General features: G+C 44.6%; 1 protein-coding gene across 3 annotated transcripts in view; it reads right to left on the reverse strand.

Annotated features, from left to right (window-relative positions):
- Window positions 1-12,721: 12,721 nt before the first annotated feature.
- ADAMTS12 (ADAM metallopeptidase with thrombospondin type 1 motif 12) overlaps window positions 12,722-19,046 on the reverse strand; it is a 146,171-nt gene continuing 139,846 nt past the window's right edge. For 2 of the 3 annotated variants that reach the window (XM_064403882.1, XM_064403883.1), the window contains one exon: window positions 12,722-16,480. In XM_064403882.1, coding sequence (XP_064259952.1) covers window positions 16,275-16,480 — 206 coding nt within the window. In that variant the 3' untranslated portion in view covers window positions 12,722-16,274. Of the gene's footprint in view, window positions 16,481-17,447; window positions 17,562-19,046 lie in introns of all 3 variants that reach the window. The other variant, XR_010352737.1, reaches the window with a different exon arrangement.

A 19,046-nucleotide genomic window follows, 5' to 3' on the forward strand; every position in this document is an offset into this window, starting at 1 on the left:
TGGCTGGAAGATCTGTCTGAGCCATTCACAAGGGCTCAATCCCTCTCCCAGTAATTTATCATAGAATTATAGAATGGCTTGGGCTGGAAGGGACTTCAAAGGTCACTCTGCCATGGGCAAGGACACCTTTCACCAGACTACATTGCTCAGAGCAACATCCAACCTGGCATTGAACATCTCCAGGGTTGAGGAATCCACAGTTTCTCTGAGCAACCGGTTCCAGTGCCTTACCACCCTCCCAGCAAAGATTTTCTTCCTAATATCTAATCTAAACCTACCCTCCATCAATTTGAAGCCATTCTTTATCCTGTTGTTCCAGACTCTTGTAAAAGTCTCTCTCCATTGATCTTGTAGGTTCCTTTAGCTACTGTAATGACACAACTGGGTCACCTTAAAGCCTTTTTTTCCCAGTCCCAATTCACTCAGCCTGCCGTGCAATGTGCTTTGGATGCAGCATTCCTTTCCTTTCCTTTCCTTTCCTTTCCTTTCCTTTCCTTTCCTTTCCTTTCCTTTCCTTTCCTTTCCTTTCCTTTCCTTTCCTTTCCTTTCCTTTCCTTTCCTTTCCTTTCCTTTCCTTTCCTTCCCTTCCCTTCCCTTCCCTTCCCTTCCCTTCCCTTCCCTTCCCTTCCCTTCCCTTCCCTTCCCTTCCCTTCCCTTCCCTTCCCTTCCCTTCCCTTCCCTTCCCTTCCCTTCCCTTCCCTTCCCTTCCCTTCCCTTCCCTTCCCTTCCCTTCCCTTCCCTTCCCTTCCCTTCCCTTCCCTTCCCTTCCCTTCCCTTCCCTTCCCTTCCCTTCCCTTCCCTTCCCTTCCCTTCCCTTCCCTTCCCTTCCCTTCCCTTCCCTTCCCTTCCCTTCCCCCATCCCCCTTCCCTTCCCTTCTTTTTTTCCCTTTCCCCTTTTCCTGTCTTCTTCAGAAATCAGGTGACCAGTTAAGATGTTTCTACACAGCTCTGGAGTGTGCAGAAAGATCCAAATAATCCACTTGAAAAGTAAAAATAAAGCAATTTACTTTTTTTCTTCCTTCTTCAAATGGTTTTCAGTCTTCATGGTGGAGATATTTTTCTCCCCACAGCTCTTTATTGTTGTTGGACTTCTGCACAATAAAAAGAAGTATTTATACTTGACAAGAAGCATTGCGTCTCAAGAGTAGGAAAGAGCTGCTGGATGGGAGGTGCTGGGCAGGGAGGGCAGCATCACCACCCTCAGCAAAGATTATGGGGTGTAATTGCACACAGGAATTTATTAAAAATCAATCTCATTAAAGAACTGCAGCCCAATAGTTTTCATCCTCAGACATGGCTCAGTGCAAGACAGGCTGGTTTTCTTTTCCCCATCCCAGTTGCAAAAAACATTTGGCTCCCAGCTACCCTTCAGTAAATGCAGAATGAAAAGACTGAGGACTGAATTATGACATGACATTACTTGTTTCACACTCTGAAAAGGGCTGAACTTGCTGGGTATGTTCCTAGTCCCTTCTTGCTTTTGACAACCTTTTGCTTTTGAATTGCAGCTGTGGGGGCTGTCAGCAATGAGATTTTTGTGGATGCATATTTAACCACTCTAGGCTGTCTGAGGAGCTACCATCAGTTAAGCAAATCAATGTTTTGAATTCACCCAGCTGAACACTTACCTGCTATCTGTCTCAGCCTTAGCAGGGCTTTTGCTACTGTCTTCTGTAACACCATTACTGACAAAATGGTGAAGCATGCACTAGGTAAGTGGGTATGAGAGGTGTCTGAACTAAAGGGCTAAAAGGGCAAAGGGCAGTGTCTGGTGATGTGCCTGGGAGCAGTTCTGTTCAGTGTCTTCATCAGAGATGTGGATGATGGGACAGCACAGTCACACTGTGAGGAGTGGCTCCACACCAGGGGGTTGTGCCAGCATTCAAAGGGTCCTCAATGGGCTCCAGAAATGGGCTGACAGGAATCCCAGGCAGCTGGGCAAAGGGAAATGCAAATTCCTGCACTCCCTGTATGGCACAGGCTGGAGCCCAGTAACTGGAAAGCAGAGAAGGAGCTGGGACAAGGTGAACGTGAGCCAGCAGAGGAACAGGAGCTGGGACAAGGTGAACGTGAGCCAGCAGAGGAACGGGAGCTGGGACAAGGTGAACGTGAGCCAGCAGAGGAACAGGAGCTGGGACAAGGTGAATGTGAGCCAGCAGAGGAACAGGAGCTGGGACAAGGTGAACGTGAGCCATCAGTGGGCCCGTGCAGCACAGCCCAGCAGCATCCTGGGCTCCACTGGGCAGGACACTGCCAGCAGGTCAAGGGAGGGGCTCCTTCCCTCTGCTGAGCCTGGTGAGACACATCTGGGATGCTGCACAACCTGGTGGGCTCCCCAGCAGAAATAACACAGACATACTGAAGGGAGAACTTCAAGGGCCACAAAGATGATGAAGGAAGTCAATGAGGAAGAAATCACACATGCTCTTTCAGATATGATGGAAATAGGATCAGCAGCAAGTGGCTAGAGGAGCTGAGCTGGAGACTGGAAAGGATAAACATGCAGACACTTGTTCAGAAAAAACCCATGCACTGTTATCAGAAGTTTTCATCTTGGGAACTTACAGTCATGCAAATTTCATCCAAGGTATAGTCAGCTCAACACCTGAAACTTCATTCAGAACTATCCAAAGCTGGTTTTTTGTGTGAACACAGATGGAATTTCAAGAAAAAAATGTTGTAAAGCAATTTTAAGTTCATTTCTCATTTTAAAAATGGGGAAAGGGCAAGCACCTTGTGGCTGAAAATCTTATGAACTACAGTTTTATTCAGCTTGTTCTTCAAAGGAGCATGACTTAGTACTTGAGGTAGAAATCATGTTCAGCACATCATTTTAGGACTCTTTTCAGATGCCACAGATAGCAATTTCATATGAATCATGGTTTGAATTGCATGTGTTAATAAATAACATCCAGTGCCATGCAACACATAGCATATAGAAACTATTCAACAGCAAAGAGGAATAGTGAATGGTATCACAGCTCATCAGTTACCATGCAGTACCCCTCCAGTATTTATGGCAGGGAAATGTAGGCACAGAAAGGAAATTAGACAGGATATTGGAGTTAACACCATAATTTCAGAAACATTTTCTCAGTAGGAAATAACTGGACTAATATTGCTAGGACTGCACACAGGGTCAAACAAATAGACACAGGTCAAGGTTTTAATTGCTTATCAATATTTCAGTAAGAACTACAAGTTTGCCACATTTTTTCCTATGAAAGGAAAATGAGAATATGATACTATTTTTTTAATCTAATAAGATATCACTCATTCTGTAATGCACATGTTTTTAAAATGAATTATGATCTCATAGTTGAACAAAATATCTTCAGTGAAGTATCTTTTTACTCATTAAAAAGTTCCTGAACAGCTAGTTTTGTACTGTCTAGACATTCTGAGTTCAGCTGTTATTTTACAAGCTAGGTACCATTGACATTTGAAATAATATATTATTTTGTATAGAAAGAGGCATTTTTGGCCATAAAATAGCTCAGAGCCTAGATCATCAAAGATAAATGTTCTCAAAGTAGTCAATTCAGAGGCAAATTACTCCTTATTCACAACCTCATACAGTGGTGGCACAAGGGGAAAGTGGCAAGTCCTTCACTGAGACAATGAAATTCCTTCTCTTACAAACACTCTGCATGTTTCGACTTCATTTTATTAGTCACCACTGACAACCACTGCTTTGGAGCTTTCCATGGACGTTTTTCCTGACCATAGGCCTGTGGCTGAGCTTTTGGGATGCACCTGGAGGGATCACTGCCTAGCACCACACAGGCAAGCAGATCCAAAGAGCACCTGGATTCAAAACAAGATCTTCATCACCTGGAACCTCTCACTATTTTCCAGAGCTCCAAGCTGCTTTCTTTTTGCACCAAACTAGCTGCAAATAAAACAAAATACTTCCCCTTCTAAGCTGTTTCTGAGACAGAATCATTTCCCTACATCAAAAGCAGCTCTGTTCCTGGCTTCAGCTACACAGATATTTTGCATTATTTGCTCAATTACTGCAGTGACAAGGACAGCCAGCTCCCTTCACAGTTTCCCTTCCTTCCTCCATTTGGTTTTACTCTGTAGGAGCCATGCCCATCTAATGGTCACTGGGGAAGAGCAGGAAAGCTCTGGATTAATACCTGCACCAAGGCAGCACGGTGGGGTTAGGATGCATAATTTCCAACTTGAGCACCCCATCTTCTATTGCAGTTTTCTTTGCTGGTCAAATCTCCTGGCACACAGAAGCATTGGCTCAGGAAGACTTCAAACCCAGGATCCATCCCATCATAAGCCCCTTTTTTCATAACCAGGCCTCATCCAGCTGTAAACACTGGATCTGCAAGTTCCTGGCAGACAGCTTAGGAGATGTCCTAAAAACATTTATAGGCTGAAGCTTTACAGTCAGCATATCAGCCATTACTGTGAAGAGAAGCCAGATATTTTCACTGCTGTAGCAAATTCCAGGAGTCTGGCTGTTCTGATCCACTCTGCAGCTGGATGGAACAGCAGCTGCTTAAGTTTTCAAAATCCCTATGATTTCAAATGCATGGTTAGAGGTGTCAAAAGACAACAGAGAAGATGTCCTGCAATAGATCTCTAGGAATCTTTTATTTCCTTCCCATTTTGGATATTTAAGATGGCAACCATCCATCTGACCCAAAGGTGTCTCAGTGGTTATGCTAACAGAAATCTGACTTCAAAGACATTTCAAAGCTGTTACTGAGCATGTTTTGAGTGTGCCTTGAGGCTGAAATTTTGGTAAGACAAAAATTAGGGCTGTGGCCTATGCTAGCTTTATTCTCCAACCTAGTAAAATCAGAGTTTCATATAGCTTCCCCCCAGCAGATAAACAGGGTTAGACAAGGCAAAAGACATCTGTGAAAAATTTTGATTTGTCCCGTGAGATATTTTGATTGCAAAAACTACCACTATGTCAAACACAAACACATTCAGAATGCATCATAAAAATAAGGGGAAATGTCAACCAAAATCTTTTACTAATGTAGAAAGGTATTTCTGCCATTAAATATCTTCATTGGTGATCTGGAAGAAAACAGGAAATCAATGCAGAGAATATTTTCAGAAGGGACAAAAATTAGCAAGACAGTAAATGCGGAAGATTGGTTAGATAGGGTGAACTGGGTCGCTTGCTGAAGTCAGTAGAATTTAAAAATCTGCTTTTATAAAGAAAGGAAAAGGAAAAGGAAAGATGAGAGGTCATATATGAGGGGGGCTGTATGCTGAAGTTCCTGACACTGCAAAATAGCATCATAGTAAACACAAACTACCATCTGAGTTTGTGTTTGTAATGTAATGGAAAAGGTGCAATAACTAAAATTTGAGGCTGAAAAAGTAACAGAATACCAATGTTGTGTGGAATGACAAATTCAGATTTGTAAGTTTGTGCATCTGCACTTCGAAATTACATTTTTAAGCATTTAATGAGAGACAAAAAATTAAAGTGCATGGAATAAGCCTAAAGAAACTCAGTGTATTTATCACATTTAACAGGAGAGGTGACTTGACCACGGTTTGCAAGCACCCCTCTGTGAAATAGATTTCTAATGGAAGCTGCACCTATTCCTGGCCTGAGAAGAGGGAAGTTTGGAAGAAGAAGGTACAAAAATAGCAGCGAGCAAAAAGCAGAAAGCTTTTGGAAGGGACATGGAAGGGACAGAGTCAGTAACAGCATTGTTTGGGTTGGAAGAAAGTTAATGACCTTGTTTCAACTCCCTGCCATGGGCAGGGACACCTTCCACTGGACCAGGTTACTCAGAGTCCCATCCAATCTGGCTTTGACAGGTTCTCCAGCCCTGTGACCATTTTTGTGTCCCTCCTCTGGGCTCACTGCAGCAGGTCCCTGTCCCTCCTGTGCTGGAGCCCAGCTCTGGGTGCAGTGCTCCAGGTGGGTCTCAGCAGAGCAGAGCAGAGGGGCAGAATCCCCTCCCTGCCCTGCTGCCCACGGGGCTCTGGATGCAGCCCAGGACACGTTTGGCTCTCTGGGCTGGCAGTGCCATGGCCGGGGCATGTGCAGCCTCTCAGCCACAGCTCCCCCAAGCCCTTCTGGGCAGGGCTGCTCTGGGGCTGTTCATGCCCAGCCTGGGCTGGCACCAGGGCTTGTCCCAGCCCAGGTGCAGCAGCAGCACTTGGCCTTGTTAAACCTCATGATGTTCCTTCCCATGGGTCCATTCCTTGAGCTTGTCTGGGTCCCTCTGGATGGCATCCTGTCCTTCAGGTGTGTCAAACCACCACAGCTTGGTGTCACCTGCAAACTTGCTGAAGTGCACTTGATCCCTTTGTCTGTCATTAATGAAGACATAACACTGGTCCCACTAAGGGCCTCTGGGTGTCCCACTTGTCACTGATGTCCTTTGGGGCTCATTGGCATTGACCTCTGCCCTCTGTGTTACTATCCAACCACTTTCACATCCGTCTAACAGACCACTTGTCAAACCCATCTCTCTCACTAAATGAAACATGGCAACTGAACAGCCCAGCTCGAGCATGCAAAATGTGCTGCTTTCACCAGGACACAACCTCCACACAGTTCCAACTAAGAATAGTTTTCCTTTGATCAGAACAAGTACTGTTAAGGACACATCAGTCCTCTTACCAGCAACCTTAATTCACTAATCTAGGGCTAAATATTTACAGTCATTCTCTGAATAAATAAAGATAATGAAAGAGAAGAAACCTGTTGCCCTTGAAGCTCTAATTTACAGTGGGTTTTGCTCTCCATATCTTCATATCAGCAGGCAGCTCTCATTCAAGAGGGACAGATGTCACAGGCTGTTACAGAGGACACACAGTGTTCTTCCTTCAGAGATTTATTTTATTACTTTTGCTATCAATGATCTTCAGGCTCAAGCATCTAAAAGCCCCACGTGTGTGTGCACAAACAGTGGGAGTCAGTCAGACTCTTTAAATCTGTCTGGGGACTCTTGGTAACTGCGAAGCCAATTCAGCCCAGCCTCTCACAGATGTTGGCCCCTAAGATAGATCCAGGGAAACCAACAGCTTCCAGCTCTGAGCTCAGCAGATTTCCTGTATGAAACCAGCACAACATACCTGACCACCAGAAAATAAATAGCTTTTCTGGATAACAGTTTCTTCTTCAGTGGATTGATTATATATTTAAACAAAAATCCCAAACAGATCATCTATGGTCAAGACATTATGCTGTTTGTGCTGTCATAATTGTCACTATATGCTGGAAAACTCTGTCAAGAGGAAAAACAGGAGAGGGTCCCCTCCAGCATCCTGCACAAAACTGTAATGAAGGCACTCACTCATCCAAATGTGAACTCCAAGAAGTGGCAACTGGTAGACAATAGAGACAACCCAATAGAGTTTCTGTCCTGTGAAGAGCACTGACCAACACCCCTCAAAAGGAACATTTAATTTCAGAAATATTAGAACTGTCAGTTTTGACATTGTTCATGATACTCACAAAACCTGAATTAATGCAAAAAAGGTTTCAAACACTACAATACTCTACTTTTCAGAAACTAAACTTTCTGGTATAGTTTGTTCCCACTGCTACTTCCCATTTACACAGACACATTTTCTGCCAAGGGTAAGGGGGACTGTCTGTATTGGATGGAAAATTTCAACTCCAGTTTTTGCTACCTTTCTACAGTTTCAGACCCAATAAAGGTCATGGCCATGTCAATCACAGCACCAGAATAAAAGCTCCCTGAACAAAATTTCCAATGTATTAGTGGCACTTTTTACCTCCTCACAGGATTGTTACAACAGCAGTCAGTGAACCCTGAGATATGGGTTGCTCAAATGATTTGTTGAGCTTGGTTTTTGTGTTCCCCAGCTCCGTACTCCTTAGGATACCATGAGTCCAACAAGGCATGAAACACACATTTCCCATTTGGGGGGTGACTGCAGGTCAGGCAGACTGATGCTGACCCTGAGTGGGTGTTGGAAAAGCAGAGGAGCAGCAGATCCAAAGCCCCAGCACCCTCACACGAGGCAGTGCTGCCTGCTCCCAGCAGGGCCCCCACGTAAACAGGGGTACCCTGGTCAGTCAGACCACCCCTGTGGGAGGGCAGAGGGTGCCAGCAGGAAGCCTCAGCCAAAATCTGAAGTTTGCTGATCAAACAGCAGTAATTACCATGACACGTTCTTGCTCCCATTAACTACAGCAGGATCTGGCAGCTGCAGCATCCCCTCTGCCTCCCTGCCTAAACACAAACTTGGAAGAGAGGCATGAACAGAAATGAAGTGACCTGGTGTTGTATTGTGATTTTTGTTTTATTAGTAGGTTTATGGTTTGATTTGTGGTTTGGTGGTTTTCCTTGTTGCCATTTTCCTTTTGTCTCCGCCTTTTTCCAGTTATTTCGTCAGCTAGTTTCTAGTTTCTATTTCTCCAAACTTTAGCTCTTTACTGAAACTTTTTTCCTCCCTTGGAATTTTATTGGTTCACACATTATGATTCCTGCCTGGGTTTTTCCTCCCAATTCTCCTGATTTGTTGAAAGTTTTGCCCTCCCCTGAGACCTGCCCCCACATGTAAGTCTTTGTTTGCCCCTTGATCGGGGTCCCAGGAGAGGAAAAGGGGAAGTTTACCATCAAATAAAGTTTCCCTGGGACCCGTGTGCTTCCCTGTGTTTTATAATGTGCCGAAACAACTGACAGCTGGGATTCAATGGAGCTCCAGGGGGAATTTGCCATCCCCCCCTCTCTTGTCATCAGCTAGCCGGGGAAAGAGAAGCAGCAACCTGGGAGCAACAGGGAGCTGTCAGCTTCCAGGTGACACACAGGGAGCACTTGCTGACAAGAGGGAAAGAAGTCTGCTGAAAGCAAACTCCTGCCTCAGGCTGGAGCCTGTGGGTGCTCATGCCCACCCCCCAGTTTAGATGTAAAGCAAAACTTCAGCTTTACAGGGCTGTGAAGCTGAGACCAGCTGGGCTCAACATCTCATCAGGTGGGCAGGAGGGTGAGATCAGTCACTTCTGCATCCACAGCTGCTAGGAGACAAAAAATCTCTCTTGTCTTCCAATGCGTGTGGCACTCCAGTGACTCGCAATGACTGCCAGGGCCAGGGTGTGTCCCATGAAGGCTGGGACTAGCAACAGAGTCACATAGAAAGGAACTTGCAAAAGACCACCACTCATTAGCTTTCAGATAGGCGTTGCAGCACAGGACAGTAATTTTATCAGCCAGCAGTGTTTGTTATGAGTCTGATTCATGCTCCCATTTGTTATAACCTGACAATGTTTTTACCTCCAGAGCCAAGGAAATATACTTCCAAGTGAACACAGTGGTAATTAAATGTCAAGCTTCTTTAGTTCAGCTGTTGTATGAAACAGATAACAGATATAGGAGAATAAACAGGAAACATAGTATCTCCATGACTGCCATCTGTATAAACAAGCGTGTGGGGAGCTGGAAGGTTCACTGCATTTCTGTTCACAGTCAGTCCTGATGGGGTTGCAATAAAACATTCCCTCTCTGATGATTCATTGATCAGCTTCCCTCACCCTGGAGTTTTCCTTATGGCAGTTTCCCATTAATGCCACATTTGCCATCACTCAAGCACGGCAGTGTTGCAAGTAGAGCTTTCCTTTTCTCCAGCACCAGAGCAAACAGCAGTGCCCTTTGCCCAGACTGCTGGGTGAGGCTGCACATGCCCCAGCCATGGCACTGCCAGCCCAGAGAGCCAAACGTGTCCTGGGCTGCATCCAGAGCCCCGTGGGCAGCAGGGCAGGGAGGGGATTCTGCCCCTCTGCTCTGCTCTGCTCAGACCCACCTGGAGCACTGCATCCAGAGCTGGGCTCCAGCACAGGAGGGACAGGGACCTGCTGCAGTGAGCCCAGAGGAGGGCACTGAGAATGATCAGAGGGATGGAGCACCTTGGCTGTGAGGAAAGGCTGAGAAAGCTGGGATTGTTCAGGCTGGAAAAATATTTGGGGTGACCTAATTATGGCCTTAAAGTACCTGAAGGGAGCTGACAAAAACAATGGAGAGAGATAATTTGTAAAATCATCTAGTGACAGGACAAGGGGGAATGGCTTCAAACTGATAAAAAGTAGGTTTAGATTAGATATTAGGAGAAAAATTCTTGCCTGTGAGGGTGGTGAGACCCTGGCACAGGCTGCCCAGAGAAGCTGTGGGTGCCCCTTCCCTGGAAGTGTCCAAGGCCAGGCTGCATGGAGCTTTGAGCAACCTGGTCTACTGGAAGGTGTCCCTGACCATAGCAGGGTGTTGAAACTAGATCATCTTTAAGGTTTCTTCCAACCTGAACCATCCTGTGATTCTACAATTCATCCTCTGTTGTCTCAGGTCCCAATCAAAGCCACTGAATCCGTGAATCCAGACCATCTCACCTGTTTTTAACATGACAGAGAGATAGAGATAACTCCAGAGATCTGGCAAAAGACTGCTTTCCAAAATATCCAATCCCACCAGGAAAGTATTTTCTTCTGTCCCAAATATTTTACTTTTATCTAGCAAATGATTACTTGACGACTCATAATGGTAACAGTGAATTAAGAGAAGCCTTCAAGAATCTTGATATTTTCTTTTTTGTTAGCTTGTGATACCAAGTTGGCATCGAGTGATGCCCAGGTTATTGAGCAGTTCCTTGGTTTCCAGAGACTCCTTTAAAGACCCTGACAGAGCTTACAGCCTGTGGTTATTTTTCATTCCCTGGGTCTTTCAGCTGTGACCACTGCATTTGTAGGAGACACTTGTACTCCTTGGTTGACACATCCCAGGTTTTGTTCCTGTGAGTGTGCTGGAAGTATCTGCATTTGTTCACTAAGAGAAAAGAGGAGGTTGGGATCAACCAGTGACAGAAATAATTAGTATTCTCACATAAGCTCCCCATATTCTACCAATGGAATAAGAGCTAGGGAGGCTGCAGTGCTGGGCAGCAGCACTAAACCATGTTTCTTATTAATCACCATTCTGAAACAGTCAGATCAGCCAATGCAAGGAAGACAGAGGTGTCTGGCACCAACTCCTCTTCTCCAGGGAACATGAGAACCCTCTGAATACATGACAGGACATTCAGCAGGGCTGAAATTTCTCCTTCTTACGTCTGCAACATATTGTATTTATATATCCACAAAATTAAACTATCAGTTCTGCTGCATCAAATACCTCTGTTTGGAACACCCCACATGAAATGCCTTTCTTTTACCTCACCCTGTGACCATGCTGGTTTAATTTTGAGCTGATGTTGGCAGCCAGCAGGCAGTTCCTGTGGTGGGTGCTTGTGCCAGGACACCTACACCCCTGCCCCCTCACCACAGAGCTGGTGCACAAAGAGATAACCTGGCCTGAAAGGCTCAGCAAGGGGGCATCTGGCACCAAAAGGGCTCAGGCCTCAGCTAAGAATCAACGTCTTCATCTGGAGAGCTGACGTGGGACGAGATAAAAGAAATATTATTGACTAAGAGGCCCTGCTTTACAACCTACGGAAGACACACAAGTTAGCACAGAGGCAGAAGCCTTCTACACACACACACACACAGAAATTATAGGAGACCTGGAGTCTGGACACAAGTTCCATGGTTACTTCCCTGGGGATTGAAGGAAAGGATCAAGATGTGTGCCCCACCAACAATGGGATGGTAAGACACATTGAGTCCTAAGTTATATTATTTCTTTGCTAGCTGTAACATTAATAGGTACCTTTAACCTCATGCTGTATTTACCTACTAGTCTCTTTTTGTCCTTATTCCTGTGTAGTATTAGTTTGGTTTAAGTCTTTCATCTGTTAGTTTTACGTTTATTAAAGAATCAATTCCATAATAGACCAAATGAACCATTTTTGAAGAACTGGCAAATGAGAGTGGGGTTTGGGGTGTTGGCCACATCTAAATAAAGTCACTGCCTGCTGCCAGAGGCCTGGGCAAAAGGCAAGGACTTATTTAAACCCCCACATCCATTTGCAGCAGGGCTGCTTGGCCGAGCCAAGGGTGGGCTGCAAGCTGTGCCACGCAGCACAGCCACCACAGGGTCTGCTCACCCGGCTGTGCCGAGCACTGGCTCATCCAGGAACGCCTAATGGGACTTGGCAAAGCACAGGGAGCTTCCCCTCACTCCTCAGACCAGTTCAGCCCTCTTCCTCAGAGCACCTCTGCAGGGCGCTGCCCCTGTGGGCTGGACTTTCCAAAGGGAGGAGCAATTTCCTGTGAGTTCCACAGGGTGCTGTGAGGCTGAGCCCTGCATGGATGCTTGGAGTGGAGTTTGGGGACAGAGTGGGAACTGATGGTGCTCTCTGCCCAAGCCTAACTGTGCTCCTTGGCAGCATGTCAAGGATCAGGGCTGGTCTGACTAGGTTTCTGGGCATAAGCACCAGCAAGACTGGCAAAACTTGAGTGTGGAGGAGATTCGGGGTGTGGAGAAGGGGGCATGGTAATATTAAACACAACTCTTCAAGAGACACAACACACACCCTCACTTGCTGCCAACAAATTAAGACATATCTGCTTAACCACTAGAAGTGGTAAGATTTTCTCTATTTCATGGGAAGTAATGAATCCTTTTAGTGTATATTTTTTCTTAGCACCATATTCTTCTACTTTTTCCCCTCACCCATTTTAATGATCTTTTTATGCTGGAGTATCAAGCACCAAAACAACGCAGTGATGGGGACCCCTGACATATAAAATATATTTTAATGCCTTTTTTTTTTGTCCTGGAAATAACATTGTACAAGTATTGCACTGGAAACACAAAATACCAGAGACATCAAACATATGCAATGCCATTTATTGAAGCTCGAAACAAATATGTCATCATAGTTTGCTTTTTAAACCTTGAAATGTTAGAACAAGCTGTGAATGTGACAAATACACATTTTTTCCTGAGCAATCTGTTGAAGCTGATGTGTCTTGGGCTAATACAATAATATAATGATAATACACCTCTGCAGTTAGTATTCAATTCAGTTTTGAGACTAATGACCATCTGCATTCAGATCATAAATCCACCTTAAGAACAGTTGTGTCATAACAGCAGTGGCACTGCTCTGTTAAAGCAGCTCATGTTGTCACAGTATTTTTCCTAAAGTTTTAAGCTGAGAAACAGTAATGACTGTGTTTCCCTGGGTAGAACGATTATTCTGAATAATATCCATAATATAATTTATTCACTTTTTATTCATTTCAAATGAAATAACAGCTCCCTGAAGAAAACAATGAAGGCAGAAATTATTTAACTGCATACTTAAGGAGCACTGGAAAGGACAATTCCTGCAGGCATTTTCCTCCAACCTGCACCACATCCACTCAGTCAGCTCCTTTCTCATTAGCCCAAATACCTGGTGGCCTCCTTCTGCTGACCTCTGTAGGTAAAAAACTACATGTTATGCAGGTACCTCTATGCACAAAGTAATCTGACCCGGAACTGCCCAAATCCTATAGCATGCTTTCGGGAATGTGAGGAGCACCTGCACTGCCCACCAGTCCAAGCTGTTTGGCTGTCAGGGAACTGCTCTACACCAGGCAGCCCGAGCCCAAGCCCTGCCCAAATCCTTCCTGAATCAGGCATGACACCTCTGCTCCTGCACATGATTCAATGCTTCTGTGTCCAGAGGATTAAAAACTGCCCAGATTTCCATTGCTCAAAGGGTCCCCAGAAGGAGAGAAGCAAACTGTGAAACTTAAAAAGCATCATGTCTGGCATTGGCCAGCAACACCACAGACATTATTATTGTAAGAGTGTGTGCATGCACACACATGCACCATTGCAAGTCATCCCCATGTCTCTTACCCTAGCACCACACTTTTAACAGTGGATTTTGTTTTATCAGCACCTAAATCTGGGGTTATATTGCCACCACAGAGGTTAATAAATCTAACCTTACCATGCTGCATATTTTGAACTCCCAGAGACTTCAAGTGAAGAAGTAAGTCCTTAGCCAAAGGACACAAATCTTTGAAAATTGACAATTTGACTTGTGGCCATCATTAGGTTAATATATTATAGCCAGGCTGAAATACTTCTATTAACTTTCATGTAAAGGTCTGCCTAGAAAAAAAGCTACTGTTAGTCATAGTTCTGTAACCACTGTGACACTTGGATTCATGACTATGTGTCCCACCATGTATTGCATAAAATGTGCATTTCCCTGTATTACAGTCTGAATTTTTAAGGTAAGCAGGGTGAAAATGTGGGATTTTGAAAAAGCCAGAAGAGCCAAGGTGTCCAAATCCTACTGAATTCCAGAGGAATCTAAATGTCTGCTCTTGTCCAGCTCTTTTCAAAATGCCCAGCTTTTTTCAAAAGGTCTGGTCTTGGTTCCCTGCAGTTTGTTTTGGCATTTTCTTCACTAGCAAAACAGATATGACTGGAAGTGCCCTCATGCCTGGGGCCCAAGGTATGCAGATACTACTCTGGGCCTCAGATTCCTGTCCCAGGAGCCCTCAGTTCCACTATGATTATGGATTTACACTGAGGGAAAAGTCTGCTGAGAGTGAGGTGGTAGAGTGCTCTTGTGCTTTACCAGGAGATACTGGATGGCATGATAGCTCTACCACTGAACATCTGTGTGAATGACAGAGTTTCCAGTTGCTAGTTGGCCTTTATGCTGATGGTGTAAAATTGATTTCTAAGCATAGTATGAGTAATTTCCAGCTGAAATTCCTGCACACCACATTTGAAGCTGCAGGAAAGATTTAAGTCTGTAAAGCTGAATTCCATCACAAGAGTTAACATGAAATTAGCAAAACTGTTTAGCTGGGCCAGCTCATTGCTCTTTCCTTTCTTTTTCATTTATCAAAGAACAGAAAGATTTCAGCTTTTAAATGCAAAAGACTCAACTTCCAATTGTCCTTACCTACATCAGCTTAGAAGTGTTTTGCTTTCTCACTATGTGACTCCTTTACTCTTTGTGCTGTGGAAGAGTGGAAACCATTACAGTGAAGGTTCCTGGCTCCTCTGTTCAGCAGCTGGAACACTGTTGAACTAAACGGAGCTCACCACTAACATAAAACGGGGGGAAGTGAGAAGTCAGGAGAGAGAGAACACCACCCTTTCCAAAGGGTAAGTTCTGAGGTGAAATTTTTGCTGCAGAACAAGCTGGTACAACCTTTATGCTCCATCAACTTCCTGATAGCTTTTTATGTCCTGCTGACATGTATCATTTGTGTCTGAATATCTGCAGCTATAGAGACTGGCCATGGTCTTGAGCTGGTTGCCTTATCTAATTTCAAATAGCCTTGGACAGTTAATTTTAAATGGAGAGGAACTACAGATGATACATGAAAGTGTTATTGCCTGTCTAGCAAAAGATCTGCAAAACCAGATTTTTCTTTATACTGAAATTGTTCATCTCTTCTATCAGATGGAATGTATAAAACTGGCTGAAAGATATTGCTGGTTCTCCCCTAAATGTGTAAAACAGACACGGAGATATGGCACTTAGGGCCGTGGTTCAGTGGTGGACTTGGCAGCACTGGGTTAGAAGTTGGAATTGTTGACCTTAAAACTCTTTTCCAGCCTAAATGATTATATGACTGTTAAGGTGGTAGATGCAAACATCTTGGCTTCTGCGGTACCAAGAAATGCTGCTTAAAACATACTTGGGAACTTATAATCCCACATATTATGGGCTTTTCAGGTTACAGCAAGACATTTGTGGCAAAGAAAACTGTCAAGAACAGGTTATGGCTGAGGTATCCTTTAGAGGTTCTGTCAAGTACTAAGCAAAGATTTCTTTTCTCCTGAAAAAAACAAGTTTCAATTCATCATGCCTATCATAATCAGAAATTACAAAACTCTACTTTTAAATTTATTAAGTGAGCAGTGAATTTAGAGAAACACTGCCACTTCACCTTGATTCCTAAAAAAGAAAGGCAAGGGAGCATAAAGAGAACTGACCCATGGCACAGGTATGTGTCTGTTGTCCCGAGAGCCACCTTCACTAGGCACTCTTGAGTAAGCAGTGCTGGTGTTTCAAGTGGATTTTGGAAAAGAGATGGAAAAACAAGTTAAACATTCATTACAAAAAAATCAGAAAAATCTTGCAAGCCTGTTTCTAGTGTCTACACATGCCTAAGTAGTACTAGCTGCTGGTACATTGAAAATTACATTACAAATTTTGGACTATTACAGAGAAAAAAACGGAAGCAGTAAATTATGACTGATAACCCTAGGTGATGTGCTTTCCCAGTTTTGATCACAGATTTCCATTTATGCTGGATGGTTCAGAAAAAAGTAAGGAACGTAAATCCTGTAAACAGAAGCTCTATTCAAGGAAACAAGAAAAAGAAACAGCTAGTGCCAAGCTCCTTGATTGCTGTTTTCTTAGTTTTGAGGTGGTTTTCTTCTAGATTTAGTGTAATTTTGTTGTTTGAAGCCTCGCTGATCCCCATGTCTTGCTTTGTTCCGATTTCGGGGCTGACTGCATGTGAAGCAGCACTGAGTCTGTATTGAGGGCAGCAAGCACTTGCCAATGCCTTTCAGCCTCTGGCAGAAGTGAACTGACAGCTGGTCTCTGCTGCAGGGCAGCCCTGTAGTGAAGAAGATTACAAGAATTAGCTGTATTTTGCTTACACGCTCCCTGTATTTCTAAAATTTTGAACTGCTTTATGTCAGATGGTCATGGCTGTTAAAGGTCTTATTTATGGTGGCTTTCTCTTCCCTTGTATTATGGGTCAGCTTGACCTGCCACTGAAATTCTAGTGCTGGATCTTTTAGTGAACACATGACCTTCTGTTTTGGAAAACACAGCACTCACGACTGTTCAGTGAGACTTCACTTTTGTGGCAGACATAGCTGATCCATGTTTTCCCCTTCAACTTTTCTCCTGATAAGGACTGCCAGAGAAAGCCTGGCAACAACGATTTGAATTTGGTACTTTTGCATTCTTGTAACTGCCCCTAAGACAAGCAAGGCTGGCAGAGCACTGCACAGCCAGCCGGGGCAGGCAGGAGAGTGCAGACAATGCACATCCAACTGTATGTTCAGCTTGGCTATGCTTTGATCCCTGCAGCATCAGAATATGGCAGGGACTGCTGCTGTCTGCACCACCGTGCTGGTAGGTCTGTGGTAGCTCTAATGGACTGAGACGGCCAGATTAATCCAGATATTAGAAACTGGAGGTCCTCAGCTGAGAGAAGACAAGGTGTGCAAAAGAAGGAAGATGGTACATTAACAAGGCTGTTCTCCAGCAAATCCCTCAACACTGCAAGGGGTGAAACTCAAGGAGAACTTGCATAAAGGTAGTTTAAAACAGAAGAAATCAGGGTTTTTTTTCACACCAGGCTATGACAGAATGGCTGCACTCAGGATATCTAGCCCCCACAGCTGGAATTTAAGGATGGGAAGCAGAACAGAGCTTCCATAATCCAGGAGGAGATGGTTAGGGACATGCTTTGCCAATTAAGAGACTCACAAGTCTATGGGCCCAGATGGGACCTACCCAGAGTAATGAGGATACTGGTGAGAGAACTTGCCAAAACACTCTCAATCACCTACCAGCAGTCCTGGCTAACTGGAGAAGTTCCACCTGACTGGAAGTCAGCAAATGCAATGCCCATCTACAGGAGGGTCAGAAGGATGATCCAGGGGACTGCAGGCCTGTACAGCTACCTGAAAGGAGGCTGCAGTGAGGTGGGGGTCAGCCTATCTTGCCACACTGACAGTGAGAGGACAAGAAGAAATGGCCTCAAGCTGAGACTGGGGAGGTTCAGATTAGCTTTAAAAAACATTTTTTCACTGTTAGGGTGAAAAACAGGCTGCTCAAGGAGGTGGTGGAGTCACCATTCCTGGAGGTGTTCAAGAGGCATCTGGATCTGACACTGGGTGGCAGTGGCACTGCTGGCTGAATGGTTGGACTGGATAGTCTAGAGGGTCCCTTCCAGCCTTGACAATTCCATGATTCTGTGAACTTGCTGCCACAGGAGAGCGTGGAAGCAGACAGCACCACAACATCAAAAAGAGGTGCAACATATTAATGGAAGTTTAAATAAAAAGGCACTACATGGAGAACTTTTAATAGTCCTAATATATGTCAGTTGGAAATGCAGGAGGACTGTCACGGATATGAATCTCAGGAAAGCAGCAACCTCCTGCATTCCTGCTAAGCAGCATTTTCCAATGCCTTTGTTGGAGACATAAGGGTGGGCCGCACGGACCAGTGCTTACCCAGTAGGGCATTTATTATGTTTTATGGGCCATTTGAACTTTTATTCACAGAAGTAACTATTACTAATATGTGTAGGCAGTATTTATCAGAGTTTGTCTTTCTGAACATGAGAGGGACAGGAAATAAGCAGACCAATCCACCCCAGGGCAAAACATGTGCTAAAATTCTGTGAACAGCAGCAGGAGTGAGGCATCACTCTCAAGAGCACGTCAGATCCACACTGCCCTCCAGATTCAAACCGTTGTCTCACTGTCAAATTAGACCCTTAGCACTGACTAATAGGGAAGATCATCTTCCAAAAGGCTTTTGAAAGTTTTTCTAGAAGGGTTGTGAGATCTTCTGTGAGATGTTGCTGTTCTTATCTGAGGGCACCTTCTGGATGCAGCAGTACATAGACTGCTCATAAAGATGTTATTCGTTCTATAGGCTTCCCCTTTCCCCTGATGCCTCTTTTTTGGGCTACTAACCATGTACACAGCTGGGGTCCTAGGCCTTTGAAGGACAGATGTACAGAACACCCTGACTCACAAGAGCACTTCTCTTCACCTCTTGATTTTGGACAGTCTCACCCTGTGGGACACTGGTGTTTTTTTTATAGTGTCTGTAAGAATTTCCTTGCTTGCACTCCCAGTCCAGAATTTACAGCTTCCATAGAAGGATCTATCTTAAGAAATGGCATCTGTTTGGACTTACTGTGTGTCCTTCCACAGTCCTCACTGCACCCTGAGTTACCTAAAACAGACCAATAGAAGGAGACCTACTTATTTAGTTGTGTCATCTTAAATTAGGGATGCATGCTCAATGACTGCACTCCCCATCATGGCAACACAAGGCCAGGAGTGCTGGAAGAGACAACAGTGTGGTTCTGCCAACAGAGAGCTGAGCAGTAGCAGGCCACGGTGACCTGTAATTACTGAGCCCACACTGCT

Source organism: Passer domesticus, chromosome Z (genome assembly GCF_036417665.1).
Source record: "Passer domesticus isolate bPasDom1 chromosome Z, bPasDom1.hap1, whole genome shotgun sequence".
Lineage (NCBI taxonomy): Eukaryota > Metazoa > Chordata > Aves > Passeriformes > Passeridae > Passer > Passer domesticus.